Raw genomic sequence first — 24,503 nt, 5'->3', positions numbered from 1 at the left:
ACTACATCAGGATATAGATCCTGTTCCTGCACTGCACTCACATTGCCATACTACATCAGGACATTGATCCTTTTTCTGCACTGCACTCACATTGCCATACTACATCAGGATATTGATCCTGTTCCTGCACTGCACTCGCATTGCCATATTACATCAGGACATTGATCCAGTTCCTGCACTGCACTCACATTGCCATACTACATCAGGACATTGAACCTCTTCCTGCACTGCTCTCACATGGCCATACTACATCAGGATATTGATCCTGTTCCTGCACTGCGCTCACATTGCCATATTACAACAGGGCATTGATCCTGTTCCTGCTCTGCACTCACCTTGCCATGCAACATCAGGACATTGATCCTGTTCCTGCACTGAAATCACATTGTCATACTACATCAGGCTATAGATCCTGTTCCTGCTCTGCAATCAACTTGTGATACTACATCAGGACATTGATCCTTTTCCTGCACTGCATTCACATTGCCATACTACATCAGGATATTGATCCTGTTCCTGCACTGCTCTCGTATTGCCTTATTACATCAGGACATTGATCCAGTTCCTGCACCGCACTCGCATTGCCATAGTACATCAGGACATTGATCCTGTTCCTCCAATGCACTCGCCTTGCCAGAATACATAAAGACATTGTTCCTGTTCCTGCACTGCACTCACATTGCCATCCCACATCAAGACATTGAACCTGTTCCTGCACTGCACTCACATTGCCATACTACATCAGGATACAGATCCTGTTCCTGCTCTGCACTCACCTTGTTATACCACATCAGGACATTGATCCTTTTCCTGCACTGCACTCACATTGCCAGATTACATCAGGACATTGATCCTGTTCCTGCACTGCATTCACGTTGCCATACTACATCAAGACATTGATCCTGTTCCTGCACTGCACTCACATTACCAGATTACATCAGGACATTTATCCTGTTCCTGCACTGCATTCACATTGCCATACTACATCAAGACATTGATCCTGTTCCTGCACTGCACTCACATTGCCATATTACATAAAGACATTGTTCCTGTTCCTGCACTGCACTCACATTCCCATACCACATCAAGACATTGATCCTGTTCCTGCACTGCACTCACATTGCCAAATTACATCAGGACATTGATCCTGTTCCTGCACAGCACTCACATTGCCATAATATATAAGGACATTGATCCTGCTCCTGCACTGCCTCACATTGCCATACTACATCAGGACATTGATCCAGTTCCTGCACTGCACTCACAATGCCATACTGCATCAAGACATTGAACCTATTCCTGGACTGCACTCACATTGCTATACTACATCAGGACATTGATCCTGTTCCTGCACTGCACTCGCCTTGCCATACTACATCAGGATATTGATCCTTTTCCTGCACTGCACTCACATTGCCATACTACATCAAGACATTGATCCTGTTTCTGCACTGCACTCACATTGCCACACTACATCAGGGCATTGATCCTGTTCCTGCACTGCACTCACCTTGCCATAATACATCAGGATATTGATCCTTTTCCTGCACTGCAGTCGCATTGCCATACTACATCAAGACATTGATCCTGTTCCTGCACTGCACTCACATTGCCATATTACATCAGGACATTGAACCGATTCCTGCACTGCACTCACCTTGCCATAATACATCAGGACATTGATCCAGTTCCTGCACTGCACTGACATTGCCATATTACATCAGGATATTGATCCAGTTCCTGCACTGCACTGACATTGCCATATTACATCAGGATATTGATCCTCTTTCTGGACTGCACTCAACTTGCGATACAACAACAGGGCATTGATCCTGATCCTGATCTGCACTCACCTTGCCATGCTTCATCAGGACATTGATCCTGTTCCTGCACTGCACTCAGCTTTCCATACTACATCAGGACATTGATACTTTACCTGCACTGCACTCACATTGCCATACTACATGAGGGCATTGATCCTGTTCCTGCACTGCACTCAGCTTGCCATACTACATCAGGACATTGATCCTGTTCCTGCACTGCGCTCACATTGCCGTATTACATCAGGGCATTGATCCTGTTCCTGCACTGCACTCACCTTGCCATAATACATCAGGACATTGATCCAGTTCCTGCACTGCACTGACATTGTCAAACTACATCAGGATATTGATCCTGTTCCTGCACTGCATTCGTATTGCCTTATTACATCAGGTCATTGATCCTGTTCCTGCACTGCATCCGCATTGATATACTACATCAGGATATTGATCCTGTTCCTGCACTGCATTCATATGGCCTTATTACATCAGGTCATTGATCCTGTTCCTGCACTGCATCCGCATTGACATACTACATCAGGATATAGATCCTGTTCCTGCACTGCACTCACCTAGTCATACTACAACAGGCATTGATCCGTTTCCTGCACTGCACTCACATTGCCATACTACATCAGGATATTGATCCTGTTCCTGCACTGCACTCACATTGCCAGACTACATCAGGACATTGATCCTGTTCCTGCACTGCACTCGCCTTGCCATACTACATCAGGACATTGCTCCTGTTCCTGCACTGCACTCACATTGCCATCTTACATCAATACTTTGATCCTGTTCCTGCACAGCACTCACATTGCCATAATACATCATTACATTGAACCTGTTCCTGCATTGCACTCACATTGCCTGACGACATCAGGACATTGACCCTTTCCGTGCACTGCACTCACATTGCCATCTTACATCAATACATTGATCCTGTTCCTGCACAGCACTCACATTGCCATAATACATCAGGACATTGAACCTATTCCTGCATTGCACTCACATTGCCAGACTACAGCAAGACATTGATCCTGTACCTGCACTGCACTCACATTGCCATACTACATCAGGGCATTGATCCTGTTCCTGAACTGCACTCGCATTGCCGTATTAAATCAGGACATTGATCCTGTTCCTGCACTGCACTCACATTGCCATATTACATCAGGACATTGAAGCGATTCCTGCACTGCACTCACCTTGCCATACTGCATCAGGACATTGATCCAGTTCCTGCACTGCACTGACATTGCCATATTACATCAGGATATTGATCCTCTTTCTGGACTGCACTCAACTTGCGATATAACAACAGGGCATTGATCCTGATCCTGATCTGCACTCACCTTGCCATGCTTCATCAGGGCATTGATCCTTTTCCTGCAGTGCACTCACATTGCCATACTACATGAGGTCATTGATCCTGTTCCTGCACTGCGCTCACATTGCCATACTACATCAGGATATAGATCCTGTTCCTGCACTGCACTCGTATTGCCTTATTGCATCAGGACATTGATCCAGTTCCTGCACTGCACCCGCATTGACATACTACATCAGGACAATTAAACCTATTCGTGCACTGCACTCACATTGCCATACTGTATCAGGATATTGATCCTGTTCCTGCACTGCACTCACATTGCCATATTACATCAGGACATTGAACCGATTCCTGCACTGCACTCACCTTGCCATACTACATCAGGACATTGATCCAGTTCCTGCACTGCACTGACATTGCCATATTACATCAGGATATTGATCCTCTTTCTGGACTGCACTCAACTTGCGATATAACAACAGGGCATTGATCCTGATCCTGATCTGCACTCACCTTGCCATGCTTCATCAGGAAATTGATCCTGTTCCTGCACTGCACTCAGCTTGCCATACTACATCAGGACATTGATACTTTACCTGCACTGCACTCACATTGCCATACTACCTGAGGGCATTGATCCTGTTCCTGCACTGCACTCAGCTTGCCATAGTACATCAGGACATTGATCCTGTTCCTGCACTGCGCTCACATTGCCGTATTACATCAGGGCATTGATCCTGTTCCTGCACTGCACTCACATTGCCATACTACATCAGGATATTGATCCTGTTCCTGCACTGCACTCACATTTCCGTACTACATCACGACATTGATCCTGTTCCTGCACTGCACTCACAGTGCCATAATCCATCAGGTCATTGATCCTGTTCCTGCACTGCACTCACATTGCCATACTGCTTCAGTATATTGATCCTGTTCCTGCACTGCACTCACATTGCCATACAAACTCAGGACATTGATCCTGTTCCTGCACTGCACTCACATTGCCATACTACATCAGGATATAGATCCTGTTCCTGCACTGCACTCACATTGCCATACTACATCAGGACATTGATCCTTTTACTGCACTGCACTCACATTGCCATACTACATCAGGATATTGATCCTGTTCCTGCACTGCACTCGCATTGCCATATTACATCAGGACATTGATCCAGTTCCTGCACTGCACTCGCATTGCCATACTACATCAGGACGTTGAACCTCTTCCTGCACTGCTCTCACATTGCCATATTACAACAGGGCATTGATCCTGTTCCTGCTCTGCACTCACCTTGCCATGCAACATCAGGACATTGATCCTGTTCCTGCACTGAAATCACATTGCCATACTACATCAGGATAAAAATCCTGTTCCTGCTCTGCAATCAACTTGTCATACTGCATCAGGACATTGATCCTTTTCCTGCACTGCATTCACATTGCCATACTACATCAGGATATTGATCCTGTTCCTGCACTGCTCTCGTATTGCCTTATTACATCAGGACATTGATCCAGTTCCTGCACTGCACTCACATTGCCATAGTACATCAGGACATTGATCCTGTTCCTGCACTGCATTCGCCTTGCCATAATACATAAAGACATTGTTCCTGTTCCTGCACTGCACTCACATTGCCATCCCACATCAAGACATTGAACCTGTTAATGCACTGCACTCACATTGCCAAATTACATCAGGACATTGATCCTGTTCCTGCACTGCACTCACATTGCCATACTACATCAGGGCATTGATCCTGTTCCTGCACTGCACACACATTGCCATACTACATCAGGGCATTGATCCTGTTCCTGCACTGCACTCACATTGCCATATTACATCAGGATATTGATCCTGTTCCTGCACTGCACTCACATTGCCATACTACATTAAGACATTGATCCTGTTCCTGCAATGCGCTCACATTGCCATATTACATAAAGACATTGTTCCTGGTCCTGCACTGCACTCACATTGCCATACGACATCAGGGCTTTGATCCTGTTCCTGCACTGCACTCACATTGCCATATTACATCAGGATATTGATCCTGTTCCTGCACTGCACTCACATTGCCATACTACATTAAGACATTGATACTGTTCCTGCAATGCGCTCACATTGCCATATTACATAAAGACATTGTTCCTGTTCCTGCACTGCACTCACATTGCCATACTACATCAGGGCATTGATCCTGTTCCTGCACTGCACTCGCATTGCCGTATTAAATCAGGACATTCATCCTGTTCCTGCACTGCACTCACATGCCATAGTACATTAAGACATTGATCCTGTTCCTGCACTGCAATCACATTGCCATACTGCATCAGGATACATATCCTGTTCCTGCTCTGCACTCACCTTGTCATACTACATCAGGACATTGATCCTGTTACTGCATTGCACTCACATTGCCATATTTCATCAGGACATTGATCCTGTTCCTGCACTGCACTCACATTGCCATACTATATCAAGACATTGATCCTGTTCCTGCACTGCACTCACATTGCCATATTCCATAAAGAAATTGTTCCTGTTCCTGCACTGCACTCACATTGCCATACCTCATCAGGACATTGATCCGGTTCCTGCAATGCACGCACATTGCCATATTACATCAGGACATTGATCCAGTTCCTGCACTGCACTCACAATGCCATATTACATTAGGACATTGATCCGGTTCCTGCACTGCACTCACAATGCCATCCTACATCAGGACATTGAACCTATTCCTGCGCTGCTCTCACATCGCCATACTACATCAGGGCATTGATCCTGTTCCTGCACTGCACTCACATTGCCATACTACATCAGGGCATTGATCCTGTTCCTGCACTGCACTCACATTGCCATATTATATCAGGACATTGATCCTGTTCCTGCACTGCACTCACATTGCCATACTACATAAAGACATTGTTCCTGTTCCTGCACTGCACTCACATTGCCATACCACATCAAGACATTGATCCTGTTCCTGCACTGCACTCACATTGCCATACTACATCAGGGTATTGATCCTGTTCCTGCACTGCACTCACACCGCCATATTACATAAAGACATTGATCCTGTTCCTGCGCTGCACTCACATTGCCATACTACATCAAGACATTGATCCTGTTCCTGCACTGCACTCACATTGCCATATTACATAAAGACATTGTTCCTGTCACTGCACTGTACTCACATTGCCATGCCACATCAAGACATTGATCCTGTTCCTGCACTGCACTCACATTGCCAAATTACATCAGGACATTGATCCTGTTCCTGCACAGCATTGACATTGCCATAGTACATCAGGGCATTGATCCTGTTCCTGCACTGCACTCACATTGCCAAATTACATCAGGATATTGATCCTGTTCCTGCACTGCACTCACATTGCCATACCACATCAGGACATTGAAGCTGTTCCTGCACTGCACTCACAATGCCATACTACATCAGGACATTGAACCTATTCCTGCACTGCACTCACCTTGCCATACTACATCAGGATATTGATCCAGTTCCTGCACTGCACTGACATTGCCATCTTACATCAGGATATTGATCCTCTTTCCGGACTGCCCTCAACTTGCGATATAACAACAGGGCATTGATCCTGATCCTGATCTGCACTCACCTTGCCATGCTTCATCATGAAATTGATTCTGTTCCTGCACTGCACTCAGCTTGCCATACTACATCAGGACATTGATACTTTACCTGCACTGCACTCACATTGCCATACTACCTGAGGGCATTGATCCTGTTCCTGCACTGCACTCAGCTTGCCATACTACATCAGGACATTGATCCTGTTCCTGCACTGCGCTCACATTGCCGTATTACATCAGGGCATTGATCCTGTTCCTGCACTGCACTCACATTGCCATACTACATCAGGATATTGATCCTGTTCCTGCACTGCACTCACATTTCCATACTACATCACGACATTGATCCTGTTCCTGCACTGCACTCACAGTGCCATACTCCATCAGGACATTGATCCTGTTCCTGCACTGCACTCACATTGCCATACTGCTTCAGTATATTGATCCTGTTCCTGCACTGCACTCACATTGCCATACAAACTCAGGACATTGATCCTGTTCCTGCACTGCACTCACATTGCCATACTACATCAGGATATAGATCCTGTTCCTGCACTGCACTCACATTGCCATACTACATCAGGACATTGATCCTTTTACTGCACTGCACTCACATTGCCATACTACATCAGGATATTGATCCTGTTCCTGCACTGCACTTGCATTGCCATATTACATCAGGACATTGATCCAGTTCCTGCACTGCACTCGCATTGCCATACTACATCAGGACATTGAACCTCTTCCTGCACTGCTCTCAAATTGCCATACTACATCAGGATATTGATCCTGTTCCTGCACTGCGCTCACATTGCCATATTACAACAGGGCATTGATCCTGTTCCTGCTCTGCACTCACCTTGCCATGCAACATCAGGACATTGATCCTGTTCCTGCACTGAAATCACATTGCCATACTACATCAGGATATAGATCCTGTTCCTGCTCTGCAATCAACTTGTCATACTACATCAGGACATTGATCCTTTTCCTGCACTGCATTCACATTGCCATACTACATCAGGATATTGATCCTGTTCCTGCACTGCTCTCGTATTGCCTTATTACATCAGGACATTGATCCAGTTCCTGTACTGCACTCGCATTGCCATAGTACATCAGGACATTGATCCTGTTCCTGCACTGCACTCGCCTTGCCATAATACATAAAGACATTGTTCCTGTTCCTGCACTGCACTCACATTGCCATCCCACATCAAGACATTGAACCTGTTAATGCACTGCACTCACATTGCCAAATTACATCAGGACATTGATCCTGCTCCTGCAATGCGCTCACATTGCCATATTACATAAAGACATTGTTCCTGTTCCTGCACTGCACTCACATTGCCATACTACATCAGGGCATTGATCCTGTTCCTGCACTGCACTCGCATTGCCGTATTAAATCAGGACATTCATCCTGTTCCTGCACTGCACTCACATTGCCATAGTACATTAAGACATTGATCCTGTTCCTGCACTGCAATCACATTGCCATACTGCATCAGGATACATGTCCTGTTCCTGCTCTGCACTCACCTTGTCATAATACATCAGGACATTGATCCTGTTCCTGCACTGCACTCACATTGCCATATTTCATCAGGACATTGATCCTGTTCCTGCACTGCACTCACATTGCCATACTATATCAAGACATTGATCCTGTTCCTGCACTGCACTCACATTGCCATATTCCATAAAGAAATTGTTCCTGTTCCTGCACTGCACTCACATTGCCATACCTCATCAGGACATTGATCCTGTTCCTGCAATGCACGCACATTGCCATATTACATCAGGACATTGATCCAGTTACTGCACTGCACTCACAATGCCATATTACATCAGGACATTGATCCGGTTCCTGCACTGCACTCACAATGCCATACTACATCAGGACATTGAACCTATTCCTGCGCTGCTCTCACATTGCCATACTACATCAGGGCATTGATCCTGTTCCTGCACTGCACTCACATTGCCATACTACATCATGGCATTGATCCTGTTCCTGCACTGCACTCACATTGCCATATTATATCAGGACATTGATCCTGTTCCTGCACTGCACTCACATTGCCATACTACATAAAGACATTGTTCCTGTTCCTGCAATGCACTCACATTGCCATACCACATCAAGACATTGATCCTGTTCCTGCACTGCACTCACATTGCCATACTACATCAGGGTATTGATCCTGTTCCTGCACTGCACTCACACTGCCATATTACATAAAGACATTGATCCTGTTCCTGCGCTGCACTCACATTGCCATACTACATCAGGATATTGATCCTCTTTCTGGACTGCACTCAACTTGCGATATAACAACAGGGAATTGATCCTGATCCTGATCTGCACTCACCTTGCATGCTTCATCAGGAAATTGATCCTGTTCCTGCACTGCACTCAGCTTGCCATACGACATCAGGACATTGATACTTTACCTGCACTGCACTCACATTGCCATACTACCTGAGGGCATTGATCCTGTTCCTGCACTGCACTCAGCTTGCCATACTACATCAGGACATTGATCCTGTTCCTGCACTGCGCTCACATTGCCGTATTACATCAGGGCATTGATCCTGTTCCTGCACTGCACTCACATTGCCATACTACATCAGGATATTGATCCTGTTCCTGCACTGCACTCACATTTCCATACTACATCAGGACATTGATCCTGTTCCTGCACTGCACTCACATTGCCATACTGCTTCAGTATATTGATCCTGTTCCTGCACTGCACTCACATTGCCATACAAACTCAGGACATTGATCCTGTTCCTGCACTGCACTCACGTTGCCATACTACATCAGGATATAGATCCTGTTCCTGCACTGCACTCACATTGCCATACTACATCAGGACATTGATCCTTTTACTGCACTGCACTCACATTGCCATACTACATCAGGATATTGATCCTGTTCCTGCACTGCACTCGCATTGCCATATTACATCAGGACATTGATCCAGTTCCTGCACTGCACTCGCATTGCCATACTACATCAGGACATTGAACCTCCTCCTGCACTGCTCTCACATTGCCATACTACATCAGGATATTGATCCTGTTCCTGCACTGCGCTCACATTGCCATATTACAACAGGGCATTGATCCTGATCCTGCTCTGCACTCACCTTGCCATGCAACATCAGGACATTGATCCTGTACCTGCACTGAAATCACATTGCCATACCACATCAGGATATAGATCCTGTTCCTGCTCTGCAATCAACTTGTCATACTACATCAGGAAATTGATCCTTTTCCTGCACTGCATTCACATTGCCATCCCACATCAAGACATTGAACCAGTTAGTGCACTGCACTCACATTGCCAAATTACATCAGGGCATTGATCCTGTTCCTGCACTGCACTCGCATTGCAGTATTAAATCAGGACATTCATCCTGTTCCTGCTCTGCACTCACATTGCCATAGTACATTAAGACATTGATCCTGTTCCTGCACTGCAATCACATTGCCATACTGCATCAGGATACATATCCTGTTCCTGCTCTGCACTCACCTTGTCATACTACATCAGGACATTGATCCTGTTCCTGCACTGCACTCACATTGCCATATTTCATCAGGACATTGATCCTGTTCCTGCACTGCACTCACATTGCCAAACTATATCAAGACATTGATCCTGTTCCTGCACTGCACTCACATTGCCATATTCCATAAAGAAATTGTCCCTGTTCCTGCACTGCACTCACATTGCCATACCTCATCAGGACATTGATCCTGTTCCTGCAATGCACGCACATTGCCATATTACATCAGGACATTGATCCAGTTCCTGCACTGCACTCACAATGCCATATTACATCAGGACATTGATCCGGTTCCTGCAGTGCACTCACAATGCCATACTACATCAGGACATTGAACCTATTCCTGCGCTGCTCTCGCATTGCCATACTACATCAGGGCATTGATCCTGTTCCTGCACTGCACTCACATTGCCATACTACATCAGGGCATTGATCCTGTTCCTGCACTGCACTCACATTGCCAAATTCCATCAGGACATTGATCCTGTTCCTGCACTGCACGCACATTGCCATACTACATCAGGGCATTGATCCTGTTCCTGCACTGCACTCACATTGCCATACTACATCAGGGTATTGATCCTGTTCCTGCACTGCACTCACACTGCCATATTACTTCAGGACATTGATCCTGTTCCTGCACTGCACTCACATTGCCATATTACATAAAGACATTGTTCCTGTCACTGCACTGCACTCACATTGCCATACCACATCAAGACATTGATCCTGTTCCTGCACTGCACTCACATTGCCAAATTACATCAGGACATTGATCCTGTTCCTGCACAGCATTCACATTGCCATAGTACATCAGGGCATTGATCCTGTTCCTGCACTGCACTCACATTGCCAAATTACATCAGGACATTGATCCTGTTCCTGCACTGCACTCACATTGCCATACCACATCAGGACATTGATCCTCTTCCTGCACTGCTCTCACATTGCCATACTACATCAGGATATTGATCCTGTTCCTGCAATGCACTTGACTTGCCATACAACATCAGGACATTGAAGATGTTCCTGCACTGCACTCACATTGCCATAATACATCAGGACATTGATCCTCTTCCTGCACTGCACTCAACTTGCGATATTACAACAGGGTATTGATCCAGTTCCTGCTCTGCACTCACCTTGCCATACAACATCAGGACATTGATCCTGTTCCTGCACTGCTCTCGTATTGCCTGATTACATCAGGACATTGACCCAGTTCCTGCACTGCACTCGCATTGCCACACTACATCAGGAAATTGATCCTGTTCCTGCACTGCACTCGCCTTGCCATAATACATAAGGACATTGTTCCTGTTCCTGCACTGCACTCACATTGACATAACACATCAAGACATTGATCCTGTTCCTGCATTGCACTCACATTGCCAAATTACATCAGGACATTAATCCTGTTCCTGCACTGCACTCACATTGCCATCCTACATCAGGGCATTGATCCTGTTCCTGCACTGCACTCACATTGCCATACTACATCAGGGCATTGATCCTGTTCCTGCACTGCACTCGCATTGCCGTATTAAATCAGGACATTCATCCTGTTCCTGCACTGCACTCACATTGCCATATTGCATCAGGATATTGATCCTGTTCCTGCACTAAACTCATATTGCCACACTACATCAGGACATTATTCCTGGTCCTGCAATGCACTCACATTGCCATACTACATCAGGACATTGAACCTATTCCTGCACTGCTCTCACATTGCCATACTAAATCAGGACATTGAAGCTGTTCCTGCAATGCACTCACATTGCCATACTAAATCAGGACATTGATCCTGTTCCTGCACTGCACTCACATTGCCATATTACATCAGGACATTGATCCTGTTCCTGCACAGCACTGACATTGCCATATTACATCAGGACATTGATCCAGTTCCTGCACTGCACTCACAATGCCATACTACATCAGGACATTGAACCTATTCCTGCACTGCACTCACATTGCCATAATACATCAGGATATTGATCCTCTTCCTGTACTGCACTCAACTTGCGATAATCAAACAGGGCATTGATCCTGTTCCTGCTCTGCACTCACCTTGCAATACAACATCAGGACATTGATCCTGTTCCTGCACTGCAATCACATTGCCACACTACATCAGGATATAGGTCCTGTTCCTGCACTGCACTCGCATTGCCATACTACATCAGGACATTGAAACTATTCCTGCTCTGCTCTCACATTGCCATACTACATCAGGACATTGATCCAGTTCCTGCACTGCACTCACAATGCCATACTGCATCAAGACATTGAACCTATTCCTGCACTGCACTCACATTGCCATAATACATCAGGATATTGATCCTTTTCCTGGACTGCATTCACATTGCTATACTACATCAGGACATTGATCCTGTTCCTGCACTGCACTCGCCTTGCCACACTACATCAGGATATTGATCCTTTTCCTGCACTGCACTCACATTGCCATACTACATTAAGACATTGATCCTGTTCCTGCACTGCACTCACATTGCCATACTACATCAGGACATTGATCCTGTTCCTGCACTGCACTCATCTTGCCATAATACATCAGGATATTGATCCTTTTCCTGCACTGCACTCACATTGCCATACTACATCAGGGCATTGATCCTGTTCCTGCACTGCACTCACATTGCCAGACTACATCAGGGCATTGATCCTGTTCCTGCACTGCACTCGCATTGCCCTATTAAATCAGGACATTCATCCTGTTCCTGCACTGCACTCACATTGCCATCTTACATCAGGTCATTGATCCTGTTCCTGCACTGCACTCGCATTGCCATACTACATCAGGATATTGATCCTGTTCCTGCACTGCACTCACATTGCCATACTACATAAAGACATTGCTCCTGTTCCTGCACTGCACTCGCATTGCCATCCTACATCAAGACACTGATCCTGTTCCTGCACTGCACTCACATTGCCATAATACATCAGGTCATTGAACCTATTCCTGCATTGCACTCACATTGCCAGACTACATCAGGACATTGATCCTGTTCCTGCACTGCACTCGCATTGCCATACGACATCAGGACATTGATCCTGTTCCCGCACTGCCCACGCTTTGCCATACTACATCAGGATATTGATCCTGTTCCTGCACTGCACTCGCATTGCCATATTACATGAGGACATTGAACCTATTCGTGCACTGCACTCACATTGCCATCTTACATTAGGGCATTGATCCTGTTCCTGCACTGCACTCGCCTTGCCATACAACATCAGGATATTGATCCTGTTCCTGCACTGCACTCACATTGACATACTAATTCAGGATATTGATCCTATTCCTGCACTGCACTCGCATTGCCATATTACATGAGGACATTGAACCTATTCGTGCACTGCACTCACGTTGCCATACTATATCAGGATATTGATCCTGTTCCTGCACTGCACACACCTTGCCATACTACATCAGGACTTTGATCCTGTTCCTGTACTGCACACACCTTGCCATACTACATCAGGACTTTGATCCTGTTCCTGCACTGCACTCGCATTGCCATATTACATGAGGACATTGAACCTATTAGTGCACTGCACTCACGTTGCCATACTATATCAGGATATTGATCCTGTTCCTGCACTGCACACACCTTGCCATACTACATCAGGACATTGATCCTTTACCTGCACTGCACTCACATTGCCATACTACATCAGGACATTGATCCTGTTCCTGCACTGCGCTCACATTGCCGTATTACATCAGAGCATTGATCCTGCTCCTGCACTGCACTCACCTTGCCTTATTACATCAGAACATTGATCCTGTTCCTGCACTGCACTCGCCTTGCCATACTACATCAGGATATTGATCCTCTTCCTGTACTGCTCTCAACTTGTCATACTACATCAGGACATTGATCCTTTTCCTGCACTGCACTCACATTGCCATACTACATCGGGATATTGATCCTGTTCCTGCACTGCACTCGCATTGCCATACTACATCAGGACTTTGAAACTATTCCTGCTCTGCTCTCACATTGCCATACTACATCAGGACATTGATCCTGCTCCTGCACTGCACTCACCTTGCCTTATTACATCAGAACATTGATCCTGTTCCTGCACTGCACTCGCCTTGCCATACTACATCAGGATATTGATCCTCTTCCTGTACTGCTCTCAACTTGTCATACTACAACAGGGCATTGATCCTGTTCCTGCTCTGCTCTCACATTGCCATATTACATCAGGTTATTGATCCTGTTCCTGCACTGCACTCACATTGCCATATTACATCAGGACATTGATCCTGTTCCCGCACAGCACTGACATTGCCATATTACATCAGGATATTGATCCTGTTCCTGCACTGCACTCGCATTGCCATATTACATCAGGACATTGATCCAGTTCCTGCACTGCACTCACAATGCCATACTACATCAGGACATTGAACCTATTCCTGCACTGCTTTCACATTGCCATACTACATCAGGATATTGATCCTGTTCCTGCACTGCACTCGCCTTGCCATACTACATCAGGACATTGAAGCTGTTCCTGTACTGCAGTCACATTGCCATAATACATCAGGATATTGATCCTCTTCCTGGACTGCACTCAACTTGCGATAATCAAACAGGGCATTGATCCTGTTCCTGCTTTGCACTCACCTTGCAATACAACATCAGGACATTGATCCTGTTCCTGCACTGCAATCACATTGCCATACTACATCAGGATATAGGTCCTGTTCCTGCTCTGCACTCATCTTGTCATACTACATCAGGACATTGATCCTTTTCCTGCACTGCACTCACATTGCCATACTACATCGGGATATTGATCCTGTTCCTGCACTGCACTCGCATTGCCATACTACATCAGGACTTTGAAACTATTCCTGCACTGCTCTCACATTGCCATACTACATCAGGACATTGATCCAGTTTCTGCACTGCACTCACAATGCCATACTACATCAAGACATTGAACCGATTCCTGCACTGCACTCACATTGCCATAATACATCAGGATATTGATCCTTTTCCTGGACTGCACTCACATTGCTATACTACATCAGGACATTGATCCAGTTCCTGCACTGCACTCACATTGCCATACTACATCAGTGCATTAATCCTGTTCCTGCACTGCACTCACATTGCCATACTACATCAGGGCATTGATCCTGTTCCTGCACTGCTCTCACATTGCCAGACTACATCAGGGCATTGATCCTGTTCCTGCACTGCACTCGCATTGCCCTATTAAATCAGGACATTCATCCTGTTCCTGCACTGCACTCACATTGCCATCTTCCATCAGGTCATTGATCCTGTTCCTGCACTGCACTCGCATTGCCATAATACATCAGGATATTGATCCTGTTCCTGCACTGCACTCACATTGCCATACTACATCAGGACATTGATCCTGTTCCTGCACTGCACTCGCCTTGCCATACTGCATCAGGATATTGATCCTGTTCCTGCACTGCACTCGCATTGCCATATGACATGAGGACATTGAACCTTTTCGTGCACTGCACTCACATTGCCATATTATATCAGGATATTGATCCTGTTCCTGCACTGCACAAACCTTGCCATACTACATCAGGACATTGATCCTGTACCTGTAGTGCACTCACATAGCCATCCCACATCAGGATATTGATCCTCTTCCTGGACTGCACTCAACTTGCGATATTACAACAGGGCATTGATCCTGTTCCTGCACTGCACTCGCATTGCCGTTTTAAATCAGGACATACATCCTGTTCCTGCACTGCACTCACATTGCCATCTTCCATCAGGGCATTGATCCTGTTCCTGCACTGCACTCGCATTGCCATAATACATCAGGATATTGATCCTGTTCCTGCACTGCACTCACATTGCCATACTACATCAGGACATTGATCCTGTTCCTGCACTGCACTCGCCTTGCCATACTACATCAGGATATTGATCCTGTTCCTGCACTGCACTCGCATTGCCATATGACATGAGGACATTGAACCTTTTCGTGCACTGCACTCACATTGCCATATTATATCAGGATATTGATCCTGTTCCTGCACTGCACAAACCTTGCCATACTACATCAGGACATTGATCCTGTACCTGTAGTGCACTCACATTGCCATACTACATCAGGACATTGATCCTGTTCCTGCACTGCAGTCACATAGCCATCCCACATCAGGATAATGATCCTCTTCCTGGACTGCACTCAACTTGCGATATTACAACAGGGCATTGATCCTGTTCCTGCACTGCACTCGCATTGCCGTTTTAAATCAGGACATACATCCTGTTCCTGCACTGCACTCACATTGCCATCTTCCATCAGGGCATTGATCCTGTTCCTGCACTGCACTCGCATTGCCATATTACGGGCGGCACAGTGGCGCAGTGGTTAGCACCGCAGCCTCACAGCTCCAGGGACCCGGGTCGATTCCGGGTACTGCCTGTGTGGAGTTTACAAGTTCTCCCTGTGTCTGCGTGGGTTTTCTCCGGTTACTCCGGTTTCCTCCCACAAGCCAAAAGACTTGCAGGTTAATAGGTAAATTGGCCGTCAGAAATTGTCACTAGTATAGGTAGGTGGAAGGGAAATATAGGGAAAGGTGGGGATGTTTGTTGGGAATATGGGATTAGTGTAAAAAATGGTTGGTTGATTTTCGGCACAGACTCGGTGGGCCGAAGGGCCTGTTTCAGTGCTGTATCTCTAATCTAATCATTACATAAAGACATTGCTCCTGTTCCTGCACTGCACTCGCATTGCCATACTACATCAGGACATTGATCCTGTTCCTGCACTGCACTCGCATTGCCATACTACATCAGGACTTTGATCCTGTTCCTGCACTGCACACACCTTGCCATACTACATCAGGACTTTGATCCTGCTCCTGCACTGCACTCGCCTTGCCATACGACATCAGGATATTGCTCCTGTTCCTGCACTGCACTCGCATTGCCATACTACATCAGGACATTGATCCTGTTCCTGCACTGCACTCACCTTGCCTTATTACATCAGGACATTGATCCTGTTCCTGCACTGCACTCGCCTTGCCATACTGCATCAGGATATTGATCCTGTTCCTGCACTGCACTCGCATTGCCATATTACATGAGGACATTGAACCTATTCGTGCACTGCACTCACATTGCCATATTACAACAGGGCATTGATCCTGTTCCTGCACTGCACTCACATTGCCTTACCACATCAAGACATTGATCCTGTTCCTGCATTGCACTCACATTGCCAGACTACATCAGGACATTGATCCTGTTCCTGCACTGCACTCACATTGCCAGACTATATCAGTATATTGATCCTGTTACTGCTCTGCACACACCTTGCCATACTACATCAGGACATTAATCCTGTTCCTGCACTGCACTCATGTTGCCATACTGCATCAGGATATTGATCCTGTTACTGCTCTGCACACACCTTGCCATACTACATCAGGACATTAATCCTGTTCCTGCACTGCACTCATGTTGCCATACTGCATCAGGATATTGATCCTGCTCCTGCACTGCACTCGCCTTGCCATACGACATCAGGACATTGATCCTGTTCCTGCACTGCTCTCACATTGCCATAATACATCAGGACATTGAACATATTCCTGCATTGCACTCACATTGCCAGACTATATCAGGACATTGATCCTGTTCCTGCACTGCACTCACATTGCCAGACTACATCAGGATATTGATCCTGTTCCTGCACTGCTCTCGTATTGCCTTATTACATCAGGACATTGATCCAGTTCCTGCACTGCACTCGCATTGCCAGACTACAGCAGGACATTGATCCTATTCCTGCACTGCACTCGCCTTGCCATAATACATTAAGACATTGTTCCTGTTCCTGCACTGCACTCACATTGCCAAATTACATCAGGACATTGATCCTGTTCCTGCACTGCACTCACATTGCCTTACCACATCAAGACATTGATCCTGTTCCTGCACTGTACTCGCATTGCCAGACTACACCAGGACATTGATCCCTTTCCTGCACTGCACAAACCTTGCCATACTACATCAGGACATTGATCCTGTACCTGTAGTGCACTCACATTGCCATACTACATCAGGACATTGATCCTGTTCCTGCACTGCAGTTACATTGCCATCCCACATCAGGATATTGATCCTCTTCCTGGACTGCTCTCGCATTGCCGTTTTAAATCAGGACATACATCCTGTTCCTGCACTGCACTCACATTGCCATCTTCCATCAGGGCATTGATCCTGTTCTTGCACTGCACTCGCATTGCCATATTACGGGCGGCACAGTGGCGCAGTGGTTAGCACCGCAGCCTCACAGCTCCAGGGACCCGGGTCGATTCCGGGTACTGCCTGTGTGGAGTTTACAAGTTCTCCCTGTGTCTGCGTGGGTTTTCTCCGGTTACTCCGGTTTCCTGCCAAAAGACTTGCAGGTTAATAGGTAAATTGGCCGTCAGAAATTGTCACTAGTATAGGTAGGTGGAAGGGAAATATAGGGAAAGGTGGGGATGTTTGTTGGGAATATGGGATTAGTGTAAAAAATGGTTGGTTGATTTTCGGCACAGACTCGGTGGGCCGAAGGGCCTGTTTCAGTGCTGTATCTCTAATCTAATCATTACATAAAGACATTGCTCCTGTTCCTGCACTGCACTCGCATTGCCATACTACATCAGGACATTGATCCTGTTCCTGCACTGCACTCGCATTGCCATACTACATCAGGACTTTGATCCTGTTCCTGCACTGCACACACCTTGCCATACTACATCAGGACTTTGATCCTGCTCCTGCACTGCACTCGCCTTGCCATACGACATCAGGATATTGCTCCTGTTCCTGCACTGCACTCGCATTGCCATACTACATCAGGACATTGATCCTGTTCCTGCACTGCACTCACCTTGCCTTATTACATCAGGACATTGATCCTGTTCCTGCACTGCACTCGCCTTGCCATACTGCATCAGGATATTGATCCTGTTCCTGCACTGCACTCGCATTGCCATATTACATGAGGACATTGAACCTATTCGTGCACTGCACTCACATTGCCATATTACAACAGGGCATTGATCCTGTTCCTGCACTGCACTCACATTGCCTTACCACATCAAGACATTGATCCTGTTCCTGCATTGCACTCACATTGCCAGACTACATCAGGACATTGATCCTGTTCCTGCACTGCACTCACATTGCCAGACTATATCAGTATATTGATCCTGTTACTGCTCTGCACACACCTTGCCATACTACATCAGGACATTAATCCTGTTCCTGCACTGCACTCATGTTGCCATACTGCATCAGGATATTGATCCTGTTACTGCTCTGCACACACCTTGCCATACTACATCAGGACATTAATCCTGTTCCTGCACTGCACTCATGTTGCCATACTGCATCAGGATATTGATCCTGCTCCTGCACTGCACTCGCCTTGCCATACGACATCAGGACATTGATCCTGTTCCTGCACTGCTCTCACATTGCCATAATACATCAGGACATTGAACATATTCCTGCATTGCACTCACATTGCCAGACTACATCAGGACATTGATCCTGTTCCTGCACTGCACTCACATTGCCAGACTACATCAGGATATTGATCCTGTTCCTGCACTGCTCTCGTATTGCCTTATTACATCAGGACATTGATCCAGTTCCTGCACTGCACTCGCATTGCCAGACTACAGCAGGACATTGATCCTATTCCTGCACTGCACTCGCCTTGCCATAATACATTAAGACATTGTTCCTGTTCTTGCACTGCACTCACATTGCCAAATTACATCAGGACATTGATCCTGTTCCTGCACTGCACTCACATTGCCTTACCACATCAAGACATTGATCCTGTTCCTGCACTGTACTCGCATTGCCAGACTACACCAGGACATTGATCCCTTTCCTGCACTGCACTGTGCCGCCCCTTTTCCCTGGCTCTGTATTTGCTAAAAGTTTTCATCTGTAACATTATATATTTCAGGAGAAATTGTATTAACATGCAAAGCAAGTTCTGTTACCCTAACCGCAGATGATATCTGACCTGACATAAAGTAGAGGGGCAAGACAGAGAGAGTGAGACACAGACACATAGACACAGAGGACAAAAACGTATGCCCCTTGAGGGAGCGTGCTGGCACAGGGGGTTGGGAATGTGGTGAAATTGCGCACGAGGCTGGGGGTGCCGTTTCCGTCACCTTCCCACCTCCGTGGCAATTTTTCGAGCAGCGAAGGTGGGAAGGTGACAGAGGGCCCGCCGCCCCCAGGCCAATTGATGCTCTAAAGTGGCCAATTAATTGCAACTTAAAGGCCTTCTGCAACTACTGTTGGTATATTACCAGAGGCGTGTGTGCACTTTGTCAGCTAGTAAATGCCCAGTAATACCAGGTAGCCACCTTGCAGGCCTGAGGGAGTGGCCCTCCTGATGGAGCACCCTGTGCCTCATGGAAGGCAGGTCCTGCTTTTTCTGCTAGTGCATTTCCCACCATCCTCCTTATTGACCCCACCCACCCTCCATCTGATTTCCCTGGTAAATCCTAAAACCACACTTCCGATTTTCCGCACCAGCGCTCTTGATCCTCCTGAAACTGGGTGCATTCCCGCAGTGGCCACTGCTCCCGGTAGCGCTGCTGGGAATGAGGAGCTGAAGGCTCCCTGATTGGCTATCAGCTCATGCAGGCTGGACTTCCTGCCTCAGAAATGCCGAATTCTTTGGGCAGCACAGTGGCGCAGTGGTTAGTACCGCAGTCTCACAGCTCCAGGGACCCGGGTTCGATTCCGGGTACTGCCTGTGTAGAGTTTGCAAGCTCTCCCTGTGTCTGCGTGGGTTTTCTCCGGGTGCTCCGGTTTCCTCCCACAAGCCAAAAGACTTGCAGGTTGATAGGTAAATTGACCATTATAAATTGTCACTAGTATAGGTAGGTGGTAGGGAAATATAGGGACAGGTGGGACTGAGGAGCTGCAGGCTCCCGGATTGGCTGGCAGCTCATGCAGGCTGGACTTCCTGCCTCAGAAATGCCGATGTTTGGTAGGAATATGGGATTAGTGTAGGATTAGTATAAATGGGTGGTTGATGTTCGGCACAGACTCGGTGGGCCGAAGGGCCTGTTTCAGTGCTGTATCTCTAATCTAATCTAATCATTCTCAAGGCAAATTCAGGGCCTGGACCACATAAAATCGCTGCATGGCTCCCAAGCTGGGCAAAGGTGCGCTCGCTCCCAACTTTTAAGCCACATGGCAGGGTCTGTGCCCTAAAATAAAGTTCCAACCAGAGAGTCTGACAGTGAAAAAGTATGGAGGGGGGTAGGAGAGCAATCAGTATCACTCTTGACAGATGGACATCTGCCCAGAATAGCTGCATCGTTACATCTGGTGTTCAGCCAGACATAATCAACATGGGTATGCAAAAAAGCAATGGTAGGTATCTCTCTAAATCTGTGTTCAAGATTGTGACGTAAAAGTAAGTTAAGAAGTTAGTCTTCTCATTTCAAGATTGTTCTCAAAAATATTTTACTATTAATCAAAATTGCATAAAAATATTCTAATGCCTTTATCTTTCTGAAATTTGCTCACTACCTACTCCCCACCACCGCCCCCATGTATGTCAAAAATGTATGTGGCTCCTCACGCAAAAAGGTTAGACACTTCTGGCTTGAAAGGAGTGATCTAGCTCGTGTTTTATGGTGATTGAAAGGCCTTAAAAAAGGTGATAAAGGGTAATAGTGAAATTAAAGGCTAGTTAGCCTAACGTTTACTGTTGAGAAATTACTGGAGTCTATAATTAAGGATACAGTGGCTGAACACCTTGATATCTTTCATCTGATCAGAGACAGACGGCATGGATTTGTTCAGGATAAGTCAAGCCTGGCAAATCTGGCTGACTTTTTTAAAGCGGTGACTAATATAATGGACAGGGAAATATCTATGAATCAAAGCAAAATACTGCGGATGCTGGACAGACCTGAAGCTTTAACTTTGTTTCACTCTTCACAGATGCTGCCAGACCTGCTAAATATTAATCCTATTTAAATGGATTCCATAAGGCATTAGGTATGTATAGTTGGGTGGCTCTGATGACTTCATGACATGGGGACTATGGGTCATATTTTTTCTATGATTTCTGAGTCCCTCATAAACGGCTGTCGAAGTAGATCATTGGATTGTTCTCAAATTGTTGACCTGGTTATGAATGTGGCTGAGCAGCAGGAATTAGAGGGTCGGGGTAATGTCCAGCTACTCTAACTGGCAGAATATAACTAGTTTTCTCACATATTGGGAATCAGTTATTCATTGTCTTCATTGACAACTTAGATGTTGGGATAAACAGTTACACATGCAAATTTGCCAATGACACAGTACAGCATTGCAAGCAGTGTAGATGGAAGAATAAAACTATAAAGTGATATTGATACATTAGGTGAATGGGCAAAACTGTGGCAAATGGATTTCAATTAATTATGCTCCCCTACCTCTCCCATCCTCCTTCCTGTCAGGTCTCTATTGCCTTCTCCAGGGAACTGCATTTCTGTCGCAGCAGTTCCAACAATGCGACCTTCCATACCATCGTTTCCGAATTGGCTTCTATTTTTACTCAGCTGAAGTGTTCCCTTCTCCAGGCTCGTTACCTGCAATTACGCCCGCATCCCTCCTCATCACTACCAGAACCATGATCCAGTTCGCACTTTCCACAGCAACACCTTCACATTCGATGATTTTCTGCAATTTCTGCCACCTCCAGCGCCATGTGACCACCAAAGGCATCATTCCCTTTCTTCCCCTTTCAACAATCCAAAGGGACCATTCACTCTGTGACGCCCTAGTTTACTCCTCCATCAATTCCCCAATCACTCCTCTTCCCACAAAAAAAAAACATCTCATGCAATTGTCAGATGATGCAACACCTGTTCTTCCCCCTCCTCCCTTTTCATGGAGAGGGTTCCAAACATTCCTTCTGGATGAAATAGACATATACTTGTACTTTTTCCAACTTAATACATGGTATTGGCTACCCACAATGCACTCTGCTCTACAGAGACCAAACAGCGATTGGATAATGCTTCGATGAACACGTCAACTTTCTATGGACTCGTTTCAGTCTTGAAAGCTCTCCTGTGTTTTTGAATAGTGGGTATTGGTAATGGACGAGCAAGTTGAATTGAAGGCTGTGTGGGTTTGTCATCGGTGTGGGGATCCCCTTTCGATACAGGAAAGTAACATTTACCCTGGGATCAACCTTCTTCTTTCCTACCACATTGGTGGATGACAAAAGCCTTCTCCTCTTTTACAGATTTTCCATATTTCCCTCCCACTGCCCTGTGTCAGCAGCCGGACCTGGAGCCTACACTGATACATGGCTCTGTCGTGCCAGTCACTGCCCTGTGTCACCAGCCAGACCAGTAGTCCACATTGAGAGTTGGCTCTGCCATGCCAGTCACTGCCCTGTGTCAACAGCCAGACCAGGAGTCCACATTGAGAGTTGGCTCTGTCGTGCCAGTCACTGCCCTGCGTCACCAGCCAGACCGGGAGTCCACACTGATACGTGGCTCTGTCGTGCCAGTCACCGCCCTGTGTCACCAGCCAGACCAGGAGTCCACATTGAGAGTTGGCTCTGCCGTGCCAGTCACTGCCCTGTGTCACCAGCCAGACCAGGAGTCCACATTGAGAGTTGGCTCTGTCGTGCCAGTCACTGCCCTGCGTCACCAGCCAGACCGGGAGTCCACACTGATACGTGGCTCTGTCGTGCCAGTCACTGCCCTGTGTCACCAGCCAGACCGGGAGTCCACACAGATACGTGGCTCTGTCGTACCAGTCACTGCCATGTGTCACCAGCCAGACCGGGAGTCCACACTGATACGTGGCTCTGTCGTGCCAGTCACTGCCCTGTGTCACCAGCCAGACCGGGAGTCCACATTGAGAGTTGGCTCTGTCGTGCCAGTCACTGTCCTGTGTCACCAGCCAGACCGGGAGTCCACACAGAGATATGGCTCTGTAGTACCAGTCACTCCCCTGTGTCATCTTCAGGCAGAATTGGAGACCACAGCGAAAGCTGACCATGTGGTGCTGATACTGTACTGTGAAGCAGCTTGTAACAGGAGAAGT

General features: G+C 46.6%; 1 protein-coding gene across 1 annotated transcript in view; it reads left to right on the top strand.

Annotated features, from left to right (window-relative positions):
* LOC137360368 (probable G-protein coupled receptor 139) overlaps positions 1-23,804 on the top strand; it is a 191,365-nt gene extending 167,561 nt beyond the window's left edge. The window contains exons 4-5 of the mRNA XM_068025832.1: positions 22,898-23,020; positions 23,692-23,804. Of these exons, the coding sequence (XP_067881933.1) occupies positions 22,898-23,020; positions 23,692-23,804 (236 nt within the window). The remainder of the gene's footprint in view (positions 1-22,897; positions 23,021-23,691) is intronic.
* The last annotated feature ends 699 nt before the right edge of the window (positions 23,805-24,503 follow it).

This window comes from Heterodontus francisci, unplaced genomic scaffold, assembly GCF_036365525.1.
Source record: "Heterodontus francisci isolate sHetFra1 unplaced genomic scaffold, sHetFra1.hap1 HAP1_SCAFFOLD_188, whole genome shotgun sequence".
NCBI lineage: Eukaryota > Metazoa > Chordata > Chondrichthyes > Heterodontiformes > Heterodontidae > Heterodontus > Heterodontus francisci.
This window is presented reverse-complemented; position numbering and strand designations above follow the sequence as displayed.